The 26,621-nt window shown below is 37.9% G+C and overlaps 1 protein-coding gene across 4 annotated transcripts in view; it reads left to right on the top strand.

Moving 5' to 3' along the window:
* Nucleotides 1–26,621, top strand: part of PPP2R2C (protein phosphatase 2 regulatory subunit Bgamma) — a 193,924-nt gene that overhangs the window by 150,259 nt on the left and 17,044 nt on the right. For all 4 annotated transcript variants that reach the window (XM_071556837.1, XM_071556838.1, XM_071556840.1 and 1 more), the window contains 2 exons: nt 12,718–12,882; nt 25,906–26,075. In XM_071556837.1, coding sequence (XP_071412938.1) covers nt 12,718–12,882; nt 25,906–26,075 — 335 coding nt within the window. The remainder of the gene's footprint in view (nt 1–12,717; nt 12,883–25,905; nt 26,076–26,621) is intronic.

Raw genomic sequence — 26,621 nt, 5'->3', positions numbered from 1 at the left:
TAGCCATTTGATGTTGAATTTAGGAAATGAGTTGTAGTCCTTAAGCCTTCTTGCCTCCCCCAAGAATTTCCAATTTAGTTACTCTTATCTAAAGCAATGGAAAAGTTCTTCATTGAAAAAATTACTGTAGTAAATGGAAATTAATTGTTACCCACTTAGCAACAATTTGCAATTGATTTCAGGTTGTTTTAAAGTGATCTGATTCTCAAAGCTCTGAAAAATAACAGGTTTCATTGACTTTGCCTTTTAAATTTTAGATTTGAGGTCTTTCAGCTTAGAGTGTTTCTGCATTAAAAGTAAATTATTTTGAAATTGCCTATGGAACTGCGGATACCAAATCACCAGGTAACTTGAGGATTATTTACACTGATGTAATTCAGTAATTGGTTGTGCTAACATATAATTAATAGATTGACAGCACCTACTGTAGTTCTTACGTATTTTTTATTCCAAGTGCTTATTATTTCTATGTCAGCAAGGATATGTATGCATGGCAGCAGATCACAGGTCATAGACCAAGGCTCAGGACAGGAACGAGCTCCAGCATAAAGTTCATAAACTCTGATGTCTTAAACAAAGCACAGTAACCACTTATTTATGTTAAAACACTAGCTTCATACCACACTTTACACCACATGTTACAAGCAAAGCTAGGCAGACTTCCAGAGTTAAAATTACATATGCACTGGAAAAGGATACTTCAACATATATTAAATTAAAGAAAGACAGCTCTTAACAGAGTCAACCACTATCATTTTAATGGAGCTGATAAGCAGCATTACTATATATCAATGATCAAATGAGGCCTGATTTTTCTTTAAACTATTTAAGATGCTTCACGGACCATCTAATTGAATAAATAGTACTAGATAAATAATAGTTAAGAAGAGTATAAAAAGAGGAAAGAATTCTCTGCTAGACTGGGGCTGTGTGTAATTAAACAATGCATCAGGCACCTGTTCTTTGTAACCACTCTAGTCAAATGTGACCTAAAGTACAGAATTTTCAGTTTTAAACAAAAGAACTCACATGACCATTCCAGCGCAAGCCCTTCTATGATTCTCTGACCACCAGAATAAGGATTTTAGAAATGATGTAGCTGGAAAACTCATAGAATTACAGAATCGTAGAACGACCTGGTTGGAAGGTCATCCAGTTCCAACCTCCCTACCATGGGCAGGGACACTTCACTAGACCAGGCTGCTCAAGAGCTCCATCCAACCTGGCCTTGAACACTTCCAGGGATGAGGCATCAAACCTCTGGACAACTTGTTCCAGTACCTCACCATGCTCACAGTAAATTTTTTTTCCAAATATGTAATCTAAATCTCTGAGAGTTGTCATCTTCTCAGCACAGAATCCCAACAGTAAACAGCCTTTCATGAACTCTCAACAGACTCATTTGTAAGAAGAGTTCTGTGTCCCCCAAGTGTAAAGTGTCAAGAGAGAACTGCATTTCTAGCAAACAAGGCTTTGTCTTGTAGGCACTAACATAGATGCTTGATAGCTTCTACAGCAGGCACTGATTGGTTCTTCTGCTTCTGTTGAGGTAAAACTACATCCAGTTTAGTTACAATACTATTTCTGATCTGGTCATCATCTATTTTGCAATAAATTGAGTACAGCCTGTAAGCTTTTCAGAGAAGGAAGAGTTGTATGTTTATATGTTATCTTTTGCAAATTGCAGTTCTTTTAACTAGCTGTGTAATTCAAATAATAGATGGTAATTACAGCAGTAAGGCTATGTGGGTGGGGTCTATAAGAATCTGACAGATTATTTTTTTTTCAAGAATTGCAGAGAAGTCTCAGCATCTTTTAGGAGACCTCTATTAAGTCCAGATTAAGGAAGCTCTGAAAACCATTAATAAATTTGCAAAAGTGGTTCTTGAATAATTGTTTGGTTTTGCTTCTTGCCAGAGGACATTTTACTGTTCTTGTCAGAAACAATTGCTTTTAATTATGTTTATCACCTTAAATTGACTCCTATCTCAGGAGTTTGACTGTCGGCCAGTCAGAGTGAACTGGATGACAGAGCATGACTTATAGCCAGAGGGGCAGTATCAGAGCTAGTTAAGCAGTGTTTTAGCTCCGAGTCCTGTCTGAGCCCCTGCTGCCATACAGCTGAAATGTGCATTGCAACAAAAGCAAACTGCATGGCTGCACTGTATGATACCAGTGTCATCAGGGCATGGGAGAGTGCTATGGAAATATTCCTATCTAGCCGTCCTCCAAGATAAATTAATTGGAAGTCTGGCTGTGATAAAATAAGTGCAACTGAGGCCTTGGCATTCTTGGCAATGACCAGTGTCTTCCTTTTTCTAGATTTGCTTTTAAAGAAGTTAATTTAAGGTGGTTTGAGCATAGCTATAGCCTTGGGATAATTACTGCACTGCAGATTTATTGTTTAATAAAAATATTAATTTGTGAATCAGAATACATAATTTTCTTACTTATCACTGCTGTCCATACACAACTTGAATGAATAAGTATGTGATTACATTATTCTTTTAAAGGATTTTCTTATCTAGCCCTGTCTTCTCTATTGCAGTTGTCCCCAAATAGAGACCCATACCTATTATTTCATTTCTGCAGAAGTAAGGAAAAATATAGCCAGAGGCATTAGAATACTCTTGCTTTTTAAAAATGTATAGTGAATTGCAAAAAGAAATTGACTGCATTTGCAGCAAATGATAAAGAACAATGTGAAATCCTGAGCCTGTAAAAACCGTTTCAGCATTCGGTAATAGTACATTAAAGAACACAGCTGGGATTTCATTGAATTAATGTGTTTGTAGAGTGATCCAGGCAATGCAACTATAGGAGACACTTAAAATTGTACAATAGGTGCAAAGATGTCTTTTCTCAGATCTCTATAGAGCCAGCTGCTTCCCAATGTATTTGGGACTGTAGCAAACAAGTTACTATTTTGTAGCAGGAATGCCCTTTAAAATACCATTATCTCAAGCTTTCTCAAATTCCTTGCTATCAAAGAGAGACAGAGCTCTTAGTAGAGATGAAATCAATGTCAGCATCAAACAGAATTTTCAGAGTTACCCAGAATTTGAGATCCTTAGCAAAGAGGGACTTGGGAACCATGGCAAGGAATATTAAATTACAGATACAGGGTCACATCATGGAACTGATACTCATCTAAGTAGCACTTGTATATTAGTGTAATGGGACTGCAGTCAATGAAGTTATTCCTGTGGAAATGGGTAACAGGATTCAGTCCAAGATTTATTGTCTTACTAATTTTATTTCTTCAGTTGATGAGTTTTAATCAGTATGGTGTCACTGTGGAAGCTTTTAAATTGCATGCTTCTGTTTCCCTCCAGATTAATTTCTCATTGAAGCATTTTGAAAATGAGCCATTCTGTGTTGTCACAGGTGCAGGTGGTGTATCCAACTTGAAAAATGTGTATTATGAATTTATTGAAAGTTAGACTAGAAACCCATTTACACAGTTCTAGGTACAATTATACAAAAAGATAATGTATAAATAATTTAATCAGGTCTGCCAGAGGGAAGAATTCTCTTAAATGAGTCTAATTAGTTTTGTTCCCCTGTGAGTTTGGACTTGAAATTAACCTTGCAAAGCACAATCTTTTGCAGAGTATTAACATGAAGAATTAAGAAAATATAACTTGCTTTGCTCATTAGTTTAAAAATCTTTAGCCTGAATAGTGTTTGATATAAGAACAGAGATGTCATAAGAACACTGACATGGTCATCTCAGGTTTTTTAAAGCTTGAAGTCTGTATCTCTGTGTTCTGTGTGAGTCATCAAAACCTGAGACCTTGGACTCTTTTCCCGCTGTGGAAGTGGCCAGGCCACTTCTCATTAAGGCAGACATTGCTTTCTTTCCTCTTGTCATAACAGACACTGGTAAGGACTCTGAACTTCAGCAGTTTTTTAGTTTCACTGCATGTGAAACTGCAGTAGTTAAGGGAGGTAAGGGCCTTTGGAATATAAATGCTTGTAAATAAAGGCCATATTAACTTTCACAAGGTTGCACCACCAAAGTTAAGAACAAGTCTAAAATGCGTATTTTCCTACTGACTACAAGTTTTGCTTGGAATCAGTGTTCTGAAAGCACATCAAACAAACAAACAGAAAGCTGTGAATATTTAATCCCCTTTGCTTTGGAGAATAATCTTGGTGTTTCACACTCCTAAAATCCGTATTTCTCTGCAGTGCCTAGAGACCGAGCTGATGGGTGTTTTTGTGAATCCTTTCAAATAAATTAAGCAACTGGATAATAAGTCCTGCCCCAATCAGGTGTCAATCAGGTGTCTTATGTAATGTAACATAAATGATTTGAATGTAAGCTTTTATTTAAAGTAGCTTTCAGAAGTATCTATTTTTCAGAACTCCTGTAACAAGCATGCAGGGAAGGGGAAGAGCATTATGCTCTAAAAGACACTTCTGGCTAGCTAAATTTTGGAAAGAAATGCATCCTTTGTGACTTGAATTGCAACTTCAGTTAAAATATGGAATTATTCTGCTCTACTGGGGTACAAATACTGCTATATTGGGGTTTTCTGAAAGGTATGTGAAAGAATAAGTTGCATATTAGGAAAGAAAAATACCCACCAAAGAGGGGACTCTAAAGAGTCTATACCTTCCAACTGGAAGGTCTGTGTCTGCTTTTTAAGAGGCAGATCTTCCTCAGCTACATGAGATTTTAGTAATTACCAAGAACAAATTTCTTGATGGGGTTACCTGTTAGTACATGGGTTATTCATTAAAAAAAAAAGAAAAAAAGAAGAAAAATACATTTTATCTCTTATTTCCAAGCTATGTGGGAAACAATTCCTGGCTATTTTAAGATACAGTTTGGGAAGTAAAATATGCTGTATTTCTCTGTAGTACCAGGGACTCTAGTCAACAAACTATTACTCAGTTTTCTGTTAAATATCTAATGGATTTCAAGAAAACAGGTTTGTGAATGATGAGATTATATTGCTTTGGTTTATAAATTGTCCTTGCTTTATTCATGTTGAAGTGGCACTCTTTCCTTGGAGCCCTTGCTGGTGTGTAGTATGTGGTGCCACTTTCCGTCCTGTGTGGAACAGAGGAGCTAAGCTGGATCTTCTATTAATAATTTATATCTACCTGAGGCTCTTCTGGTATTTATGTTCCAAATGTAACATTAAGCGTCCCACAGCAGTTTCAGACAAATCACAATCAATTCATATGCAAATATACTAACTAAATATGACTTTGCAACCTTTCGGTGATTGAGTACCTTACACACAGAAATGCAGATGTGCATTTACGAAGACAGGTCTTTCTCTTTTGACTCATCCACTTAATTTTTCTTTCATCTGTGTGTATGCAGATAATGATTTCTTTGCTCTGGAAAATTTGAATCTGCACATGGTTGTCGCTAAGGCCAGCATGTGACTGTGTCTGCAGATGAAAATGTGAGTGTTCTGTTCAAAAAAACAGGCCAAAAATTCCATTCCTAAATAAATTAAATTTTTCCAGTATCAAATTCTAAATTCATTATTCTCTCAGTAAATCATTGGTTGCAATGTGTATGAACAGACCCATCTATGACACAGTTTGAATGTGACTTGCACCATTTTAAAAGCTCTTTCCTGGCAGTGCTACTCTACAAATCTCTGCTTTCAGTGCCTATTCAAATGTTGCAGCTAGTCTATAGGCAGTTTCTCTTATGTATTAAATTTGTTTTTCTTCAAATTGCATACAGCAGAGCCTGTGATGTTTACAGAATGTATGGCAGTAAAAGCAATTTCCTAACCTTTGGCTAAGTACATTTAAAATAAATTGATTCTTTTTTCAAGTACTATTTATGTAATGGAAATTTGGGACCTGCTTGCTGCTATTTCTTTTTATTCTACTAAGATAATAGGAACATAAAGTAATTCTGATGTTGCAAAGATCAGAATGAGATCCCTCAAATTCAGAATGAGTCTTTAGATTGTTCTGCATTGTGGATGAAAGATTAAAAAGAAAAATGTAATAATGAGAATAATAATCTCTCAAAGCCAACTAACCAAGATGGGAACTGAGTGAATTACTCACGCAGCTGGACTACTGTGGGTAGGGAGTAGAGAGACCAATAGATCAACATCCAGAGCTGTTGCTCTTGCTGGCCCTTAAACTGACCTTTGCCAACTCTTTGCCACTTCATGCCTCAGTTTTATTCTTTGTAAAACATTAAGGCTGGTACTGACTCTCCTTGGCTTTAAACTTAATGAATGGAAAATGTTTCTAATACTACTTTTAATTTCTTGTCAAGTATCTCCCAATTCCAAATGAAACTTAAGATGGAAAGTCCAGAAGTTGCAGCTTTGTTTCAGAAGTTCGGTATTTAGATTCTATTCCTGACTTCCTGTTCAGGCTTGAGCAACTCTTGTCCCTTGGTCTTGAGGGACTCTGATTTCTTTCAGCTGCCAGTTAAACCAGTAACATTTGGGTTCCTACCTCAATAGCTGGAAAGCTTATTGCTACTGCAGCCTCCTAACTGTGACCATGTCTTCTTCCACTAACAGCTGTTTTTCATCCAGTTTAGGCTGTAATCCTGAAAAAAACCTCAGAAGTCGACAGAACTGTGTTAACATTACTTAATCTATTCTTTGTAGGCACTTTGTACTATGTGTTCTTTCTATCATAAGCAAAATCCCTTTACTTTTTGTTTGCACAGCACCTAACCTAATTGTCTGTGGTTTGGCCTTCCACATGGAGCTAACAGGCCCTATAGTGGGTTTTACTCTTTCAGTATCTCATAATCCTCATATGAGGAAAAATACAGAACTCTTTGTACTATCATAATGGCACAGTCTAAATGCTTTTGATGAAAACATTTTATTGGCAATCAAAATCAAGCCATTTAAATTTCTGTGTTCAGCACATCACCACCAGTGTGAGACTGTTGCCGGAGTTCCCAACTGCAGTGTGGTGTCTGAAGAATAAAAATCCTTCCAGTGCTCAGTAAAATAAATCGTTGTTATAATGACAATGGAATTAAAAATGGAATTAGGCTGACATTGTCCTGCTAAGTAATTTTCAGGTGTGGGTCAATACCTTGCATTAACTGATACTGGGTTCAGCTGGAAGGAGCACACAGCACACACTTATGCAGCAGTTTCTGCTTTTGTGGTTCAGAAGAGTCAAGTGGTACAGAAAATGTAATTGCAACTCTCTGGGCTTATAATAAAACCCATATGGTACATGCTTTTAGTGGAGCAGTGGGCAAATGCTGTGTGATGGAAGGCATTGATACTGTGGTTATCAGGAGTCCTTGAAATATAAATACTGTGTCATCTCTTTGCCTGAGGTAAAACACTGGAATTTGAAGAAAAGGCCAAATCCATTAACCTATTGACAGTTTATTCTAGAAACCCTTGACTCTTGGACAACAGGTTTGAAACAGATATTCAGAGGTTGGACCCTCCCCAGTGCTGTCCTTACTGCCAAGATATGCCTATTGTAGAACTGTCATTCAACAGTGAAAACACACAGTATACCTGTAAGAAATGAGAAGAAATAAGTAAGTTGATGGTTATTTAGAGGTTAGAGCTTGCTTCTTTCATGATAATAAGATTGATGTAATCACATCATGATGTTGTCAAGCACACTGAGGCCTAATTCTGTCCCTGGTCTGCTGATGTACACAAACTGGAAGAAAACTGGAACCATTTGGAATTCATTTTCTCAGCTTGCACATGGTATAGGAAAGATATAACCATCATGTAGGTAGTGTAAAGCTGGTAGAGCTTGATTTGTAAGCATCACAGGTCCCTCCTTGTAATGAAAATAGTGTGCACTAAGTGACTAACAGAGGAAACCACTCAGAGAAATGCTTATATTAAAAGTGTAGAGCCTCAGCAGGACCACAGTAATCAATTACTCTAAACTGAAGCCCTGGCAGGTTCTATGAATTGCTATTGATTTCAGCTACTAGTCAATGAATCTTTCTAGGACTAGGCTGAAATGTAGGTGTGAGATACGGACTAAATAAGAAGCCTGAACGAACCTCTGTGAAAAACACGGGGAACAGCCAGGTTTGGCAAGATATCTTATGCTGAAGGTTATTTTTTGAAAATGCCTAAAAATTGCAAAAGCCTAAGTCCCACACAGGGATAAAAATAAAGTGTCATATCAGCATATATTGAAATAAGAAAGATGAGAATTTTTGATTTCTTGTGAAGTTACTATGGAAAATTTTCTCTGACTTTCCAAAGAAAGTCTCTCTCCTCCTCTATTGCAGTTGAATAAAAGGAGACAGGGAGCAAGTAATATTTTTTCTGTGGCCTTCTTCTGACCATAACAATTATTTCCTTCTCGCAGTGAACCCACAAGTCATATAAAAATTATTCCAAAACAATGATAGAAGATTCAGTCCTTTATATTCCATATCTTGTGAGTTGCAAATTCGTTTTCCACAAAATTCATTTCCTTGTAGAATTCCTTGATGGTTTCAGGAAGGCAAAGCAGCTATTTCTTTATGCATACTGTTCACTTCAAAGGGAATTTAATCTGTTTTGAGGAGACTGCTCTGTTTCCATTTTCATACAAGGAAACTTATTCTGGGACCTTTTTTGCTCAGCAGGAACCCTATGTATTTTCCACATTCTCATTATACATGTTTGGCATGAGCATAAAGCAAGCATGCTCATTTATATTCTAGCTGATCAAGAGAAGGAGTCTGATTAATACGAATTTTGGATCAAGGTGGGGGTCAACTTGGCAACCTGCAATAAAAGGAACTTTCTGGAGGGACTTCTCCCAGAGGGGTATATTTCTGTTAGATCAGTGGCCCAGAGGCAGTAGAACAAATTTTCTTCCTCCTGTTATCCTCATTTTGCTATCAGCTGCACAACAGCAGCCCAAAATATTGGATTAGAACTAAACATACCATATAACTGAATCATATACTCAGATCACACCCCTCACACTGCATATCATTGCAGGTTGTTAATCATGCCTTTCCTTATGTTCTTTCCGCCTCCCTCTGCTGCTGCTTTTCTTCCCTTCCCCCCTCTCTCAGCTTTTTCCCTAAAGCCTCCTTGCAGTCAGGCCCTGTCCTGCCTCCTTACTCTTATATGTTAACCCTCTGTTCTTGCATAGTTTGGGGAAAGCAACATCGGCACTCAGCCAAAGTTAAGGTTACATTGCCTCAGAGCAGCTTTGGTGCCTTGCCCAGAATTCACTTCCTGGTCTTGTAGCCCTACTAACCTAACTGTAGAACATCATGTCTCACCATTGTGGGTGCTGAGGGCAGTAGACCTTTCATTTCCATTTTGCTGGGGAGAGCATCTAGAAAACCTGTGGATCTCTTCATGGCTTTGTTCTCTTTCACTGAGCCAAGCAATGGAGGGGAGACCTGCTATGGCAGACAGCAAATACTTAGAGAGGGCAGACCTGTTCTGTTTTTTGGGAGCAAGAAGATATTTTCTGTTCTTTGTTTTAGGGCTGATGAATTGAATGACTGCCAGTGCATTCCAGCTCATCACTGGCAAGGTGCCAGTTCAACCTTCTCGTAGTGCAAGTGTCAGGGATCAGAATGGCTCCTTCTTGACAAGCACATGTACAAGTCAAAGCAGCGTGAAGATCTTCATTTTTGTCAGCAAAATTCCTACCCTGTTCAGGCACAGGAACACCAAGTTTTGTAGGACAACAGAATTATATCCTAATACACTACCCTCATTTCTCTCTGTCTGAGATACCTTTGGTCCTGGGTGTTTTGTCCATCCTCTGAAAATGAACGAGATTTACAGCAGGAGTCAGATGTGACTGGTATTTCAGAGGTGAGTGAACTGGATGGGAGGGACCATGCCCCACTCAAGACATCCTTCCATGAGATAAAATTGCAAAGCAAGACAGTAGCATAGGAGACAACTCTACAGATTATGCCATTAGAATGCTGTTCTCTTTAGCAATGGAATTTTCATTTAATTGTTTTTTGCCAGATTCCCTCTGCTTTGAGCTTTTCAAGTTCACCAAAGGGCCTGTTTCTGAAGCACACTGTCTGGTTCAAATTTTTTTTTAAATAATTTTTTTCCTGCCATGCAACATTGTGCATAAAATGAAGAAAAAGACACAAAGGAAAGATAGAAAAGTAGAAATGAGAAATCTCATGGGAGATGCTTGCCCTTACCATGTCATGCTAGTTTAAATACAGTTACCACACATCACATGTCAAGCTGTACTTGATTGTTTTCAAATAGATGGCAAAAATCATGAAAGGAGAAAAATGTTCTTTTGTGTGACATATTCTTCTTTTGATATATTGGGTTCTATAGCTGTCAAAGCACAGGCTGTTTTTCCATCTATTACTACAAATGCATTTTGGATAATATTCTCTTCTGCAACTCTCTATTCCCTTGTTTACTTCAATGCCGTGTTACTGTTTTAATTTTTCTAGATCTAACGAAATGATGAATTTTCAGTGGTGCATTTTTGCTATGATCCTCAGAAAGCAACAATGTTCTTTCTTAGTGGAGATTTAGATTACATCTGGAAGTGCAGTGTGTTTCAAGTATTTTCTGCTTTTCTGGCAGAAGAGTGGAATATTTAATTTCATTATTTAACACAGGTTTATTCATTTTACACAGTGAAGGGAAATTCATCAATAGTGTCTTCAACATCCAGAAAAATGATACTTGCCATGACTGGTTCACATACTCTATTTATATTTTATATCTTTCTCATCACTCAGAAATTATTCATCTCTCTGCTGAGAGGTGAAATTCTTTTATTGAGTTACTGTAATTTCTCTGAACCCCAGAAAGCAATTCAATCTCTGAAAGCAATTGCTTTTACTTAAGTTACTACTTGAGACAGATTCACCAAATACAAATAGCTGAATAAAGGTTATTTTTTTCTGTTGATTTTCAAGAATATTTAGTGATGCTTTATAAAAGAGGTAAATCAATGTTTCTCTGTCTTGCCATTCACTGCACTAATATTAATCATGATGGATTCTTGGAGATGGATGCAGATATGATAGTACAAGTAGAAATGCAGTTAAATTAATTGATTCCCAGTTGTTATTAAATGTCACAAGATATTAATAGTTTTGCTGATATTTTCCTTTCTAAACTGCATGGTGTAAAAAACAAAAGCACAACAGTGTGATTTATGCAAAATCATCAGTATAGTTATCTCTGAATCTTTTGTATTATTTCATTATAGTGTCTTAGACCTGCATTTTTGGGAAAGATCAAAGTATAAGTGTAAAGGTGATGATAGACTGTATCCCATTCCCACAGAAATCAATCAAAGGTCTTCCATTTCAGAAGTGGGCACAGTGGGAACAGAAACAGGCTTAGTACCACGATACATGATTTCTCTTGCCATCAATAAAACAGATTTTCTCATTTATCTTATCCTCTGAGATGCTTAAATTTTGAATGTCAGCTGATTCAAATTTTATGTTCAGGGAATCCAGGCACTGAGATGATTTGTGTTTAGGGCACTGAACTGGGATTCAGTAGATCTGGGTTTGTTCTGTCATGCATTTCCCATGTGATCTTATGCAAATCCTTTATTGCTTCTTGCACAGCCTCACCAGTGAAATAGGGTAGTGTTACTCTTCTTCTTGTTTGAAGGATTTGTTAACATTTGGATGGCTTATCTACAGCAGATTGCTGAGGGCCATATGAAAATGTGCAATCTTACTTAAATGTTCTGCTTTACCTGTATATCCTTTCCTTTCATGCTTCTGTGTCGACTGCTTTCTTACAGCCCCCACATGGGACTCTTCTTGCATTCTTCTCCTCATAAGCAATATTGCACAGGCTGGCCTTCTCCTCCAAATACATGTTAATCAGGCCCTACTTTTTAAGCTCACCAGGGCAGGTAATATGGACCTGGCATGGAGACACAGGTGTTGGAGAGGAACCATGTGAGCTGTACTTTATGTGGGTATTTGGTGATCCAGCTGCCAGGTTTCTTCTTGAGAAACTAGATTTTTGATATATTTTTATTCCACATAATGTTCGCTTAAATGATTCAAGTGTACAATTCTTAGCCACAGAAATTCATATTGATTTCAGTAGTTAAGCATGATTTACATAAAACCCCAAGAATGCCATTCCAGATACTTGTTTCATAAGTGTTCAAATAGCAAACCTAATACTGTGCACAGTTTGTTTTCAAAAGAAATTGTATTAATATGTTTATACCCAAAACTATTTGCATAAATGCTTCTGTGTTTGCCACATGTGCCTTTGCAAAAAAAGTACTTTTTTTATTAGGTTTTTAACTTAAACTATGTGTCTATTTTTAGTTTAAATTGCATGATCATAAAAGCCAGTGAGCCTTTACTGGAGTGAGCAGATCTGAGCTGTGCATTGATCCCTATCACACAGCATTATCTGGGGTAGAGCAGTGATTTGATAGCAATTGCAGCCGACCTGCTCTCTATTAGTTTCAGTGAAGGTGAGAATTCTATATCCCTGGAATACTGTTTCTTTGTTGTCTTTGCACAGCATGGACAGATGTTGACCTGCTAATGGCATCTGCTGTAAACCCATGCAGACTGTGAGTTTGACCTTCTTTTTGAGTTTGGTCTAAGTGGGGCAAGGTGTGGTAATCTAAAAATGCCCTACTGCCAAACAAACGAGTGTCTTTATCTAAAAGCATTACCTGGGTGTACACTTCCATGCTTCCTTCAAGGAGGCCAGTGAGAGTTGTGGTTTACCTGCAGACAACTGCCTTTTCCTTGATGAAATTTCCATTCAGACATTGTCGATATAAAGCCAGCCAACATGGAGGACCTGACAGAAGTGATCACAGCATCTGAGTTTCATCCCCACCACTGCAATCTCTTTGTCTACAGCAGCAGCAAAGGATCCCTGAGGCTCTGCGATATGAGGGCATCAGCTCTCTGTGACAAACATTCCAAGTGTAAGTCCTGGCTGCATTGAGCCCCAGATACCATTTAAGTCTTATTATTCACAGACAGCAGGTAGGTGTGTACATTCCCCACTGTACTGGTTTCTCATTTGCAGTCACATTGAAAAGATAACAGGGAAAGGAAGAAAATTGGTCTATCTGTATGAGTATTAGCTGTGAACTTGATGTGAGTCATGTCTGTGACTGCTTGTCCTTATGGTTCTTATTGCAGGGGTCAGGGAAGGACCCAGAGCTCTCCAGCAAAAGAGAGAGGATTCATAACAAATCAAAGAGGGTGGGGGCAGTATTTAAGTAGTTCTGTTTTGAATATACAACTACAGTTCTGAATACTGCAGCAAGTAAATTTTGGTGGTCAAACTGCCTTCAAAATTTTGAATCCATTTTTTTGGCTTAAGAAATACGTGTCCTCCCTAAAAGTTTAGTCCCACATTCCCTGTATATGTTTTTGACAATGTATCTGAACAGATTTCAGGAGACATAATGGAGAGGGAAAAAGAGAGAAGGAAAAGTTACTAAGTTGTTATAGAAGGTGTCATCTGTCCTGAGTGATTTTATGTAGTCTGTGAAACTTTGGGGTGAACAGTTGGACAGTTCACATCTGAAACTTACATAAGAACAAGGAAGCAAAATGTTAAAAATTGTTCTCAGCATAAAGGTTGAAGGAAAAATGTATCTTCATAATGTCTTTCTATCAGCGCTTTATGGTTTTAGGGAGAAGACAGAGTATGGTTCTTTCCATAGTAATCTGCCAAGGCCAGGCACTTTGACTTGTGTGAACAACCTGTTTGTTCCTGATCCTCCAAGACTGGCAATGTGTTGTGTGGCTGGTTGCTTTGAGGAGCGGAGACCCTGATGCATGAACTGCGGTGGCTCTGCTTTTGTAACCTTCAGGTCTGGGGCTTCCAGGGTCATCAGTTTGTTTTGCAAAGTTGAAACTCTGGAAGGAAATTCAGGAGAAATTCTCTTAATGCCAGAGCACATAAGATGTTTTGTGTCATTCAGTGCCTACTTGAACCTTTTTGAAGTAGGCAGGTCTTACTAGTAGGGGCAGAAGGGGAGAAAAAGTATTTGAATATTTAAATGAGACAGATTTAGCACACAATCTATTTTTTAAGCTGAAGTAAAGGTAGTAAAGAGCTTCTTACTAGGCCTTTTGGCTGCAAAGAGAAGTGCACATGCTCGGTACCTCTTAGGATGTTGTCTACAATTATAGAAAATAACCTTCAAGGACAATTTCCTAAGCAGAGGATTGTTCTACCTTTGTTAGCTGTATCTCGCTGTACTTGTAGAGGGAATGCAATACCATGAAGTAAAATGTAAATATGACACAGTGACACAATGCTGTGAGCAGTCCTGTCCCACTTAATTGTTTTGTTCTTTAATGCTTTCATTTCTTCCTGTTAATAAGGCCTCCATGCCCTGTAACTCAGTGCCAAATGCCAATCAGAACTTATTAAGGCCACAATACAGTAACCTTGGCTGAAAGAACGCATTTTATGCCAGAAGGGAGCGCAAGGTCTAATGGTCATTGATTAAACCCCATTTTCCAGATCTGTGAGTTAGAAAATAGCCATTTAATGTAGCATTGCTGCACTGAACTCAAGTCAAGCTCATTGAGAAGTTGAGTGTGTACAGTACAAAACTGATAAGCAATGGTAGAACTTCCAAAGTCTTAAAAGAAGTAGGCCCATGTACTACTGATTGGAGGGTTTGAGTTTAGCTCTTACAGACAAGCAAAACTAATTATATAAAGCCCACAGCAGCCTAAAAGACTATATCATAAAAAGCAGCCAGTCTGCAAAATCAAGTTATTTGCATGATTGTCTCTCTAGTACTTTCACTGAGCATCTGACTCCTCATTACAGTTGCTAAATTTACAAATGGTGCATATGCACAGCCAGTACCCTGCTCGCTCAGCCTGGGTTGTCTTTGAGTCTTTCTCATAACTGACTTCAGTTCTCCACCAAAACACTACAGCTGGAGTCACTGCAAACCCTTTATGTTCTGCCATGCATCCTTACTTTCCCAGCTCAGTCTAGTATCACTATGGGTTGCATTTCAGATGCTGTTCTGAGATTGTATTTGATGCACATATTTTAGGGATAAAAGATCCAATGTAAAAGTTAGAAAAATACCTGGATGATGAGCATATGTTGTGAATTTTTGGGTTTATTAATTTTTACCTTTTTTATTCAAATCTCTATAGCTGGGATAAAGTCCATTGCAGCCCTTGGGGAAGGGGCCCTTCCATTTTTACAAGTTTAGAGTGCCATGAATAATTACTATGCCATACTGTAAAAATAAATTATGTACTAATATCTGTGGTGTAAGTCAACCAACATAGGATGTTAATAAATTATAGTGTCTTCAAGGTTTCTGGTTTACTAAACTCAGTGGCAAAATCTCTCTTTTCAGCATTAGTGACAGCAGCACTACAAGGTTTCCCCTTTAAATCATCATGGCTTTGACATGGATGAGATGAGACTTCTGTATGTACTCATCCTTGTTGCCTATGCTGAGATTTATTAGCAAGCAGCCAATTTGTGTGATGAGTTGTAAGGGGGACCTCTGTCCCTTAGATAAATTATCTCAGACCACCAAATCTATTCATAAAGCATTGAAAGAATATCAGGTCAGTAGCTGAATTTTAAATGGTCATTGAGATACTGATAAGGTGTGATAAAATGTGTTGTGTTTTTAATAGACTACCGTGAACTGCTTCTTACAGCAGCTCTGTAATAGATCATGCAATGCTGAGCAAGAGTCAGAGGGAAGCCATGTGTGGCCAGTGCAAATGTATACTGGGAAAAGCCCAATCTATAATCATAGGGCAGGTACATGCAGAATTCAGTTCTTTGTAATTATCAGACTGTGCAAGTAGTGGGAGAGAGTGCCATCAAAAATGTTCAAGAGAGGAGGTGCCAAAAGGGATGAATGTTCCTGTTTATTTAGAATATTAGAGGGGTGGGAATAAGGAAGAAAGTTCTTACAGTCCATGGCACTGTAGGCAAAGATTTAAAACATACAGAGGTCAGACTCAAGCAGCAAGAAATCATCATCATCATCATGGCTAGGCTTCGCAAACGAAGATTTGGGACAGCAAGAAATAGGGATTAATGTAAATAGTATGGAACCTTTCACCTAAATAGTATACTTACCAAAACACCAAAAGATTGCCTTTAAGATATTTTTAGGTAACATGCATGGAAATGCAGTGTAAGAAAAAGGCAGTATATGGAAATCTATGTCAACAGCAAAAGTATCGTTGTTATAGCAGTCAGCTGGGAACATAAAAAATAAAAGAATTACACATCCCCCTCTAGCTTCATTGGTTCTTATGCAAGAGATTCAGGTGATAAGGAAGACAAGTATAAGGATGCTGTTGCATTTAGAGAGCCCTGACTAAAAATATACTTGTGGCAGTATAATATGCAATTGTTCAATTAAGAAAGAGTTTCTAATTTGGTTTTGAGTTTTTCTTGCTAATATTATGGTCAAAGCTCCTTATAAATGTGTATGTGGTTAATAGCATTATTCTAACGTGCTTGTAGGCTAGATGGTTGTTTCAGTAAATCATATGACAAATCAGCCAGCTGAAGAAAACAGAACTTGAGCATGTAAAGTCGGGAAAAAAATGAAGAGCTTTTTCAGCAGTTCAGCAGAATTATTAAAACCATTATTAAATGGTAAATATAAACTGTATAGTTAAGTTATACAACATGGAAATTTAAATGACTCAAGAGTATAACTCCTGTTGATATTCTGTGCAGTAGATTTAATATTTTAAAGTAATTGCATACCTCAGAAGTAGTCATCTATTTAAATGCTGTATGTTGCTTTAAGGGCTTTTTTTGTATTCCTTTCTTAATATGTATTTGTAGATGAAACCCCTGTTTCTAATTATCCATTACCCATGTGCAACATGTACAACAACATACTTGAAGGAAAGAGGAGCTGCAGTTTATTCAAGTTTATTGCTGTGTGCTGTGGTGATCTCTAAAATACAAATTATGGGGTTGTACAGCATTAGCCTCTGTCACCGTCAGTTCCTGCTTTCTGTCCTGCAGACAGACTTCACAAGCTCCTGCCTCTGGGTCTGTGAGAGGAGCCACTTAGAGCCCCCTCCCTTTGGCCAAACCAGCGTTTATAGGTGACAGGCAGTACCAACAGCCCTCTGCTCTGGGCAAAGCATCTCACCTGGTGCATCACAATTCCAGGGGTTGGACAATGAGTATCTTAAAACTATGAAATGGTGTTTGGAGAAATGCAAAGTGAATTTCGGGTATGGTTTGTGACACAGAGGTGCCACCCAAAGATAATGCTGGTGGTTTTTCATTGAGAATCCTTTTCCACATTTTTATTTGAAATCGAGGCATGAAGGAAATGCCAGCTCTTCCCCAAGGATAAATGCCACTGTCCTGTCAGTGTGGCATGTAACTCAGCTGGGTTATCTGAGGGGTTTTTTTTGAGATTACATTTGATTTTAAAGAATTCAGAACTGTGGAAGCAGCCAAACAGAAATCAAGGATAATCTCCTTGAACATGTTGAATTTTTAAAATTAAATTAATTATATTTACCAGTTGTTTAAAGCAGGTTGGCATTTCAGGGACAAGACAGCTTTCAGACCTCTGACTGAATATAGATTATCTTTCATTTGCAACAGAGAACAACCAGATGCACTGAAAAGCCTGTGACAGACTACCCCTGCTGGATTTGCTAATTAATATTGACCTTTCCAAATGAATGATGCTTATTGTCTGACTGAAAAAGAGACAACTTGTTTTTCTTCTGTGTGAGCTTTACCTCTAAAATGCGCTTTTTATTTCTGTGTCTGGTCTCATGTTGAGTTATCATCTGAGAGAGAGACAATCACCATTCTCCCTTTGTGCACAGAGAGGCCTCTGTCAAAGTGATGTCCACTTCAGGCAGAATCTGCAAGGTTTCTTGTGACAGGAGTGAAATCTACCTGCACTTTCAAAATTATTTGACCCTTGGCACTGATGAAGGCTTATTCTTCCTATCCTAATTCTGGATTTAAAAGGCATATATTCATTGCTGATTTTATATCCCCAATGAAGAAAATGTGCCCATATCCTGATAATTTTTTAATTATGACTGTCAATAAAGTTCTATTACTACAATTTCACACATTGTAAACTAGATCCTGGAACAGATCCTTCCTTGTGCAGGAATCCCATTGAAATTTGGTAACAGATTGCCTTTAGCATGGGCTCCAAACCTTCCATTCTCCTCCGTTTGGATGAATGTATAATAAAAACATTTAAAACATGGCTACTGTAAATTCAAAAATATTTCTACAGAAATACAGTTGTGTCTATATAATATTTCCTTCAGTTGTGCAAGACATGTTAAATCAGAGGAAGAAAAAAACCTGATTTATATACTTCTAGCTATCAAATAGTAAGAGGAAAGAGAAAAGCCTGAAGCAATGGTAAATGATTTATGATTGAAGAGGTGTTTCATTAACCCCTCTCCCCCAACCACACACAGATAAAGCAAATAACTGCTGTAAGGTTGATTTAATTATCCAGTCTATTAAAATTCCTGTCTTGTTTGCTTAATTTTTTTTAATAGCAACACATACTGCTTTTCTATGTCTCATGAAACCGATTTTCAAGATCTTGTTTCACTGGAGGAGTCAAAACTCACTTATCACTAATCTTATATATCAAGATCAGGAAGACTTATGCATGAATTTGGTTGTAGAGGAGTAGTTTTGTGTCCCGTTAACTCCATGGGATTGCTCACAACACATGGCATTAAACATGCACATAAGTCTTTGTGAGGCCAAGCTTTAAAGAGGCTTGATCTTTTACCTTGTCTTTGTGGGTTTTTTCACTTCCTTACTCTCTTCACCACCGTTTCACTTATTAACAAACGCACTGGCAAAGTTACGTTAATTTAAGCAACTCTAGTGAAGCTGCCACCCACTGATCTTTAGCTATTGATCTGCCTTTGCCTTTCAGCACTAATGCACTGTCCCTTGTGGTCTGTGACAAACTGCAGCAACTCACTGCAGATGGTAAAGCAGATTCTTAAATATTGATTTGAGGCTCCACTTTTAAAAGCTGTGTGCTCTAGAGGTATTGATGAGAAGCCTAGTTTTAATATTGGGTCGTTGGATAAAGGAATGCTTTATGGTAGATGGAATTTCAGGCTTGTGGTTTGGAGGTAGCTTCAGAAATTTGCTTTCACTAAAAGAAGGACAATGATGTGTAAGTGACCAGGGCACAAAGCGGTGCCCTCTGAATTACATAAAAACAAACAGAAAATTGAAATATAAAAAGGTACTGCTTTTTCAGTTTAAAACAGGGTAAGGAACTGCAGGCTACAGTAATATAAAATTTTAAATAAAAGTGTCCTACAAAATAATTGTATTTTACATTGCTTATGAAAGCAGATTCAAAAATTCCCATATGTGTATAATCATATTAATCAGTGAAGACCAAGAAGACAAGATTGTCACATTAGCAGATAATTCTGTTATTGAAAGAGAATTTCTGAAGGAGATGAATATATGAGTGGATTGGCTTAATAGAAAACAATAAAACATTCAGATATAGTAAAAGACAGAATAAATAATAATGGTAAATCAAATTATTTTCATGAATAATGAAGCTAAAAGGCATAAAGAGACCATGAATTTCAAAGGGAACTTGCAGTTGGACTCGACTCACTTAGAATGAATTCAGGAGGTCTTTTTCATGAAAGCCAAAATATGTTTTAAACAGTGTGTGATAATGACTGTAATGACTGTACCTGGGCAGACCAGAGATTCTTCTCACCCAGTGTTCTGGCTCTGGTAGTGGGCAATAGCAACCTCAACAGAAAATAGAAGAACAGAGCAAGTGTATGTATAATCTTCAGCCTCTGCAATGTGCAGTTGGAAGCCTGAGCTTCACAGACTTCAGTGAGAATGAACTTACTGCATTTACCAATACTGAAATGGATGTTCGGGTTTGGTTTATTTTTCCCCTGAATTTGTGAAGCTACTTTTGAATTTGTGTATATTTTTTCCATTCACAGCATCTTTCAGTAAAGGCTTTAGCAGCTTAATTAGGCAGAGTATGGAGAACCATCTGCTCTCTCCCTACCCTTTCCTGGTTTCACTTGGTGACCCCTACTTGTTGATTGGAAGAGACAGTGTACAAAGTGAACTGCCCTTCCCTATTCATCCTTTCCATGCCACTCTTAATTACAAACTCCTCAGTCTTTCCTAGGCTGAGACACTCCACTCTATTTAGTTATTCCCTGCATTGAAGTAATTTTGTAATTCTGGTCATTTTTATTGCCCATTTTTGTCTCTTCTTGAGATGTCTACCACATTAGAGATAAGCCCAGAACTACAGCTGGCTCAAGATGTAAGCATATCTTGAATTAAGTTGCATCAAAAAATGCTTTCAGTGTTGAAGGATAATAACAAGTGTCTTGTACTGGGGAAAAAAAAAAGGGGGGGGGGAAATATGAGTGGTAGTTTTATATACGTTCAAGTGAAATTTAGTTTAGGTTTTTTATACTAAACTTGATGAAATATATGTGATGGAGAAAATCACACTGACCTGGGAATGGTGCTAATTTGTCATCTAAAAATATTATAGTTAAATAATTTGTAAGGCTGTTAGCCTTAGGATCATGCTTTGTGTGATACATTGAAGTAGAATAACCATGTATTCTAGAAAAAAAGAATAGCTAAATTGTTTTATTTATCAGCTACCAGGAAAGCAGATTGGTTCTTGTTCCTTTTGCAAGTAACTGTGGCTAGTCTGTCAAGATGGGTGAAATTCCGTACATTTCAAAGTACTTGTTTCCAGTAAATTTTAATCAGGTATTGCAGCCAATTTCATTTGGGATCTGGAATTAAACAGAGACTTAGTTTAAATGATAAATTGTTTGGCCTGAGACTGCATCTGTTTTCTGTGTTTATGAAACTTAAAGCCCACTGAGGGATTACCCAATCCACCACCAGTATTTCCAGGTCCAGCTGAAATACAGCTGTTGTTTGTGTACCTGTGTAATCTGTAATAAGTGCTTAATTCAGCCTAACTGCAGACTGGTTGCTTGCTTGTATAATAAAAATGAAAATTATTCTCCCACTCTGGTTCCAGCATCTTTGTTGGCATGGCCTGTACAGTTCTTTCCCTCCTCAGTCATCACACAGCCTCCTGTTCCCCAAACTCTTCACCCCTTTGTTGCTGTGACCCTTGAACAGGAGCTGGATGATTTTCTATATCCATTAACTGCCTTTGGAGGGGGAGAAAGTTGTTTCATGCTGCAGAATTTCCAAGGATTTATATCTAAGTAACAGCACTTTAAATGCTATAAAAACAGAAGTTTTCAGGACAGGGTACAAACGAAAAACATTATCCTCTAAGGGGAAAAAAAGCTTTGTAAGTTATTAACTTGCCCATAAGTCTAAAGAAAACACCTTTTTTTTTTCTGCTAGAGGGAATGACTGTTTAAAGGCTGTTGTTTATAGTTTTATCCGATGACTGGTGGTATTTCTTACCAAATCTGTGGAGCTGTTAAGTGTTCATCTTCAAATTTTCCCTTGCTTTGGTTTCTCCCTGCCAGATAATCACATGCACAATATGTGTAAACAGCATTTATTTTTGCTTTTCTTTTTAAATATATTCAGCTTTGTAATAGCAAAAAGTTTGTTTTATCTGTAGTTCTGCTTTTAGTCATCAATAACAGAAATTTCCAAGGTTCATATCTTTATGCTTTAAGGAGTACACAGCATTATCATTGCCTTCTCCCTTGCTAGTTCTTTGTTCCTCTTAGTTTTAATAATTCCCAGTAAATGCAGTTGTTATTGGGTGCTCAGGACACCATGAAAGAATTTTGCCAAAGTTTAGTGGTGTTTCTCTCTTTCAAAATCAGTGAGAGATTTGTATATCTGCACACAGTTGGCATGTCTTTTATCCCATCAATTTGTTATATACTTATAAATTCAGGTTAATAATAAGCAGCTCTAGATAAACTTTCATTGCATTAGAAAGGTAGTTTTTCTAACCCTTACCCCATATTATTTCAGATACTGTTATTGCTTTCCCTTTAAATAGATAATTCCTCTTTGTGTTTTTAAAAACTATATTTGTATTTTGGAACCATCTTCATTGTGACAGTGCTGTGAATTTTTATTTCATCCAAGCAAAAGAGTGAAGGTAAAAGAGAAAAAAGGAGAAACAAAAGGAATATTCAAAATTCAGCCAAGGTATTACCCAAGGTCCTATAGTGTAATGTAAAAAATTGTGCATACTGCTTGTGATGATTTTGGGAGGAATACAGGATGTTGTATGCTGTTTCAGACTGTGAGACTGCACCCACCATATAGATATTTTTAGCATTATTTTTAATATTTTTTGAACTTCACATGTGGCGGAATTTACACCCTGCAATGGTTAAAGCTCTGCCCAATTACTTGTTCAGAATGGAACTTGAAAATTACTTGGGGTTGGTTTTTGTTTTTCTTTATTGGATGCAACTTTGTCCAGACTGTGTCACTTTCCAGCATATGGAGTCAGGCCCACATTAATGGCCACAGAGCACAGCTTGGCAGGAGCCCCGTGGGTATCAGTGTGTGCATTCCTTGGGCCAGTCTGGGGAAGGGAAGCTGAGTGAGATGGGCCTTCCCACCCTTTCATGCTGTTCCTGGCCTTTTCTCGTTTTTTTTTGTTTTTTTGGTGTTTGTTTTTTTTTTTTAACTTCTGACATCTGCATGTATTTCTGCATGATAAATGCACACATTGGAGATGCCTTTCCTATCCACTGATTCTAAGGAAAATCGCCGTGTCTACCCTAGATCAGAAAAAGTCATGGAACACACAAGGAAACAAGAATATTTTTTATGAGGGATAAGATTTTGCTTTTCAGCAGATGGCAGTTCCTTTTGAGAAAGAAGCAGCGTATTTTTAAGCTGCAGATTTTCTTCAGGATTCAGGAAAGCAGTGCTCTAGCAAGTATTCTGCAACCAACCCATCCTTCTCAACAAAATCTGGACTTCCGTGAAAAGCTTCTGGGGTTTTCAACCTGTGAGCTGGAAGCTGTGCAGAAAGGCATTGGACATTTTTATTTCCCTAAGCAGACTTCTCAGTTTAGCCATGTATCTGCTAGTGGGGTAAGGGGCAGGAACGGTGTCTTCCTTGGAGGTTCCCCTTCAAACACTGGCTGCACTCAGAGATCTGTTCTCTTCCCTCTGTAATCCCATGATATTTCTCTTATTCTAGGGGCCTGTCATTAAGATCATATCTAAGTCTGAGTAAGTGCCATGTGAAAGCTCAGGACATCACACCATTTGTGATTCCTTTGTTCATTAGATAGCCAGACAGGTAACTTTGTGCCTTTCACATAATTAGTGCTGTGACCATTATCAAGAACAGTATTAATGACAGTTAAACACCCTTTTAATGAAAACTGTTAGTTATTAAAAATTAATGAAGAAATAATTCGAAGAGTATAACAGAGTCTGTAGTCAAATCTCAGTAAAGTTCAGATCCCAAGTCCTGGTCTAACAAGATTTATTTACAGAAAAGTAAACTAGATTTGAAGTCTTGTGTGTTGGGTACTGTTTGCTCCCTGGCATACAAGCGGCCTCCAAAAGATGATTTAAACTACAATGAACAGAAAATACGTTTTCAGTGCAGGCTGGCAAAACCTGGGTTTGCAAACAGTGCAAACAGTGTTCTATTCCTATCAGCTTGGAGAGGCCAAGGTTGAATTTGAATTGCTTTCCTTAACTGAAGTCCAAGTCACATGGCTGTCACTGCTGGTCTGTCTCCAATTATTCAACTCATATTGCCCAAACTGGATGAAGACTGTGCTTTTTTGCAGTGTGTGCATAACCTTAGGTTGCTGCTAAACCAGAAATAGCCAAGTCCCAAGAACACTATCTCTCACCTTCATTTCCTGAGGTTAATGCCTTGCTCTGGTTGCTCAGGCAGATAGATGCTGGTAGTTGTTAAGCCTTTCTCTTCTTTTCACTGGGAGCTGCACCTTAATTTCCTCTTAACGATTTCCCTGTGTGGGTTATGCTGACTCTAAGAACTATCTTCAACGAATTGCTGCTACTAAAATTTTACTGCTATCTTTCTTTCTCTAATGATATGGGCTTTCATGACTCTGTTAGTTCCCACAGTTAATTAATCTAAGTCTTTCAAATACTTAATGTGGTAAGGATAGAAAAGCAATAAATAGGACAGATAAAGGATGAAATGGTTTAATCTCATTAATTAACAAAATACAGAGTATCCAGGTACAAATATTACTCCTCTTCTAATCACTGGGAGTTGGATGAGCCACAAGAGCCAAGAAAATATATCTAAGCTATAAATGAAGGTATAGTTTGGTTAGCGTGGGTTTTGTTTTTTTCTTTCTTGGTTCTAATAGCAGCTTCACATCATAATTAGGAGGATGAAATTCCTGCCAGCCAAGTACATAGTTTGGACAGATTAAAGGGAAGAGGTATGAGAAATGATAATTGCTTTCTGCTCATCAGACTTCTATTGAAAATCTGACAGGATAATTACAAAATACCTGCTTTGCAGAATGTCTAGGCAAATTTTTAAAGAGCTATTTAAAGTTGTTCGTTTACAATCTGTCTGAAAAGAAAAGTTTTTTCCCCCTTTGTGAAGTATTTCATTACAGTTTAGATGTGTGGTGAATGTTTAAATATAGACCTTATTCCCCTGTGCATGCCTGGCTGCATTCCACTGCCCACCCCCAAAGAAAATTGCCCATAATTTTTTGCATTACCCCACATACTTCACCCACATACTCACCCTTAACTTTCAGCAGTGCATTATTTCCCGTGATGGAAACTAACCTCATTACTTCCCAACAGTCTGAATCATAGTTACAGATAAATTGAGAGAGGAATGTTTCAGTGGACTATACAAAAACCTTTATTTTGACTGACAGTAAAAAGTTGTTTTACTTTCAGCATGTTTTTGTGTCTCATTACATGGCTTTTCTTCACCTGCTTTTGAAACTTGAAGATGACATTCACTAAATTTACAGTTTTCAAAGAGTATTTTAGGCATAGGTCCCAAAAACCTACTGGTTTGGTTGAGAACTTAAGACCCTGAAAGCCTGACATCCTACTAAAGTTCACCATATGAGGTCACTTGGATCACAGGGCCACAGATACCTGCAGAACAGCAGAGTTGCTCTATGAAACTGGTAGGCAGGGTTACAGGAGCATTCTTATGTGCCGTTGAACAGGGATGACCAATCTCCAAGCTTAGAGGAGCTGAATCTTCATGTATGGAGGTACTAGTAGCAGTGGTTCATGATCTCCTGCCTTGTCAGGTCACACAGAGCAACAAACCATCTTGTGCAGGGAGTTCAGTACTTTCCAGAACTGACAGCAAATGCACACCAATTGCATAGTTCAAGCATCCACATGGTAAATCACCATCTATGTTCTGCTCACCTTCCAGGAACATGTAATTGCAATTTGCAATTGCTTCCTAAAATTCCCATGTTTAGGCTCAGATGCCTTCAGACATGACGGATGAGTAGCCTGCAGCCAGGCCAGCTGGTTCTGGCAACCAGGGCAGGCTTTGAGTAACCACCCTTCCCAGGTGTGCCAGGACTGTTGAGAGACCACATGTTCACCCCTCATGTGACAGGGACACCTGAATTTTGGTAATGTCAGCAAACAGGATGTGCAGACCCTGGAAAGGATGACTATAGATGAACTGCCTTGCTATAGGTATTTGTAGTCAAAGAATTGGTGTATTTAGGTAATTTCCCAAAGTGGTTCTTAGAGTCAATAGCTGTACCATTAATTATTGTTATATTTAAAGCTTACAGTTTGTATTTTATATAAAGTTAAAAGAATAAAATAAGTGCTGGGCATATAATTAGTTCTGTATTGTGTTCCTTGGTAGATTGAATTACACATTTCACAAGAAATGCACACTTCAGAATGTACAAGAGAGCTTTTCTTGATGTAATTCTAATTTGTCTCTTGCTTCTTTTTCTTTGAACAGTGTATGAAGAACCAGAAGACCCCAGTAACAGATCATTTTTTTCAGAAATTATATCTTCAGTGTCAGATGTCAAATTCAGTCACAGCGGTAGATACATGCTAACAAGAGATTACCTCACTGTCAAGGTTTGGGATCTGAACATGGAAACAAAGCCTGTAGAAACATACCAGGTAGGAAGCTCCTATGTCTTAAAATGAGACAATATGAAAGCATCTCACTGTTCAAAAGCTGAATGTTTTCATAAACTTCTCATTGCTCATCTGAGAAGCCGTAAAGTAGAGAGCTCATCAAGGTGGTCAAAATCCTCACAGAAGTGTCCTTGTAGGTGGAAAAGGGCAATTTCAGCTTTAGTAAGGAACCTGGGGAGTCAAGGCAACACTCACTGTGTTGGGCTCTTGAAAGAAATTATTCTTCTAATAAGGGAAGTCATCTCTGCACTTTGATATCTGCTTTCATGTGATATATTTCACTATTAACATTTAAAGTTACAGAGGAAAAGATTTTGTGTGTTGCTTGCACTCTGGTCCTGCTGGGACTACTGAGAGTTTACACCTTTGTCGTTTCAGAACTGCTTTTTGAAACCTCATCTGTGTGTTTCTCCCTTGTGCCTAGCTGTGGAAGTGATCAGCGTTAAACCCTGGCATCCCCACTGGCACAGCAGTTCATGAATGCCACAGACACATGTGGTTGCCTGAATTCATTGCCATGTTATCCAG

Source organism: Pithys albifrons, chromosome 5 (assembly GCF_047495875.1).
Source record: "Pithys albifrons albifrons isolate INPA30051 chromosome 5, PitAlb_v1, whole genome shotgun sequence".
Lineage (NCBI taxonomy): Eukaryota > Metazoa > Chordata > Aves > Passeriformes > Thamnophilidae > Pithys > Pithys albifrons.
The sequence above is the reverse complement of the archived record's forward strand: the minus strand, read 5'-3'. Positions and strand labels throughout refer to the sequence as shown.